At 42.7% G+C, this 1,308-nt stretch overlaps 1 protein-coding gene across 1 annotated transcript; it reads right to left on the bottom strand.

The window, feature by feature from the left end:
* Positions 1-22: 22 nt before the first annotated feature.
* On the bottom strand, positions 23-1,303 carry LOC131214802 (zinc finger protein 571-like; the record flags this gene model as incomplete). Its single annotated transcript, XM_058209134.1, has 1 exon — positions 23-1,303. A coding segment is annotated over one exon (1,281 nt), but the record flags the coding sequence as incomplete, so codon positions are not given.
* Positions 1,304-1,308: the final 5 nt, after the last annotated feature.

Consider the following 1,308-nt stretch of genomic DNA (forward strand, 5'->3'; position numbering starts at 1 on the left):
TGTGAATTGTCGAGTGTTGTGCCAGTAATGCTGTTGAATGGAAGGCTTTGCCGCAGATTTCACACTGGTATGGTTTTTCGCCGGTGTGAGTGCGGATATGAATCTTTAGGTGTGACGAATGCGCGAACTTTGATGAACAGTGAGGACATCGATACGGTTGGTCCTTATTGTGAATTTTAGAATGTTCGAACAATCCGGTTGGTGATCTGAACGCTTTGTCACAGATTTTACACTGGTATGGCTTTTGGCCGGTGTGAATATTGATATGATACTTTAGACTACTTAACTGTGTGAACCTAGATGAACAGTGAGGACACTGATGGTACTTTGTGTGTTCCTTGTGAATTGTCGAGTGTTGTGCCAGTAATTTTGCTGAATGGAAGGCTTTGTCACAGACTTTACACTGAAATGGCTTTTCGCCGGTGTGAGTGCGGATATGAATCTTTAGCTTAAATGAACTTGGGAACATTGAAGAACAATGAGGACACTTATGGTCCTTATTGTGAATTTTCGAGTGCATTGATAGTTTGCCTGATGAATGGAAGGTTTTGTCACAGACTTTACACACATAAGGCCTTTCGCCGCTATGAGTGCGTATGTGAGTGTGTAGGTGTGATGAACTGCGAAATTTTGAAGGGCAATGAGGACACTGACACCATGCGTCCTTGTTGTGAATTTGCGAATGTACTGCCAGATAGCCTGATGCATGGAAGGATTTGTCACAGACTTTGCACTGGTATGGCTTTTCGCCGGTGTGAGTGCGGATGTGGTTTTTCAATTTGGAAAACTGCGCGAACGTATTTGAACACTGAGGACACTGATGCTGTTGGTCCTTATTATGAATTTTCGAATGTTCTCTCAGATGGCATCGTGAATTGAAGGTTTTGTCACATACTTTACACTGGTATGGCTTTTCGCCAGTGTGAGTTCGTATATGAATCTTTAAGTTGTTTGCAGCTGTATATGTTGCGGAACAATGAGGACAATGGTACTTTTTGAGAGAGCTTTTGAACTTATTCTGTTCCAAAACATCATTCGTCGTTTGCAGCTGATACTGCTCATCGACCTCTTCGTACTCTGATTTGAATGTAAGTGGGTTTTCCTCTGCCTCAAATAAATCATCTGGTATGTTGCCACAACATTCATATGTCCTGTTCGCTTGATGAACCGTACAACACTTCCGATTCAACTGCAAATCCGTTGCTGCATCCGGTGAGGTAGCTTCAGTTTCAATTAACAATCCCGTGCCAACCGTTTGTTCGGCAGAGTGGTCAAGATTTTCTTGAGAGATTTGTGATACGTTCTTCG

This window comes from Anopheles bellator, unplaced genomic scaffold, assembly GCF_943735745.2.
Source record: "Anopheles bellator unplaced genomic scaffold, idAnoBellAS_SP24_06.2 scaffold02532_ctg1, whole genome shotgun sequence".
Lineage (NCBI taxonomy): Eukaryota > Metazoa > Arthropoda > Insecta > Diptera > Culicidae > Anopheles > Anopheles bellator.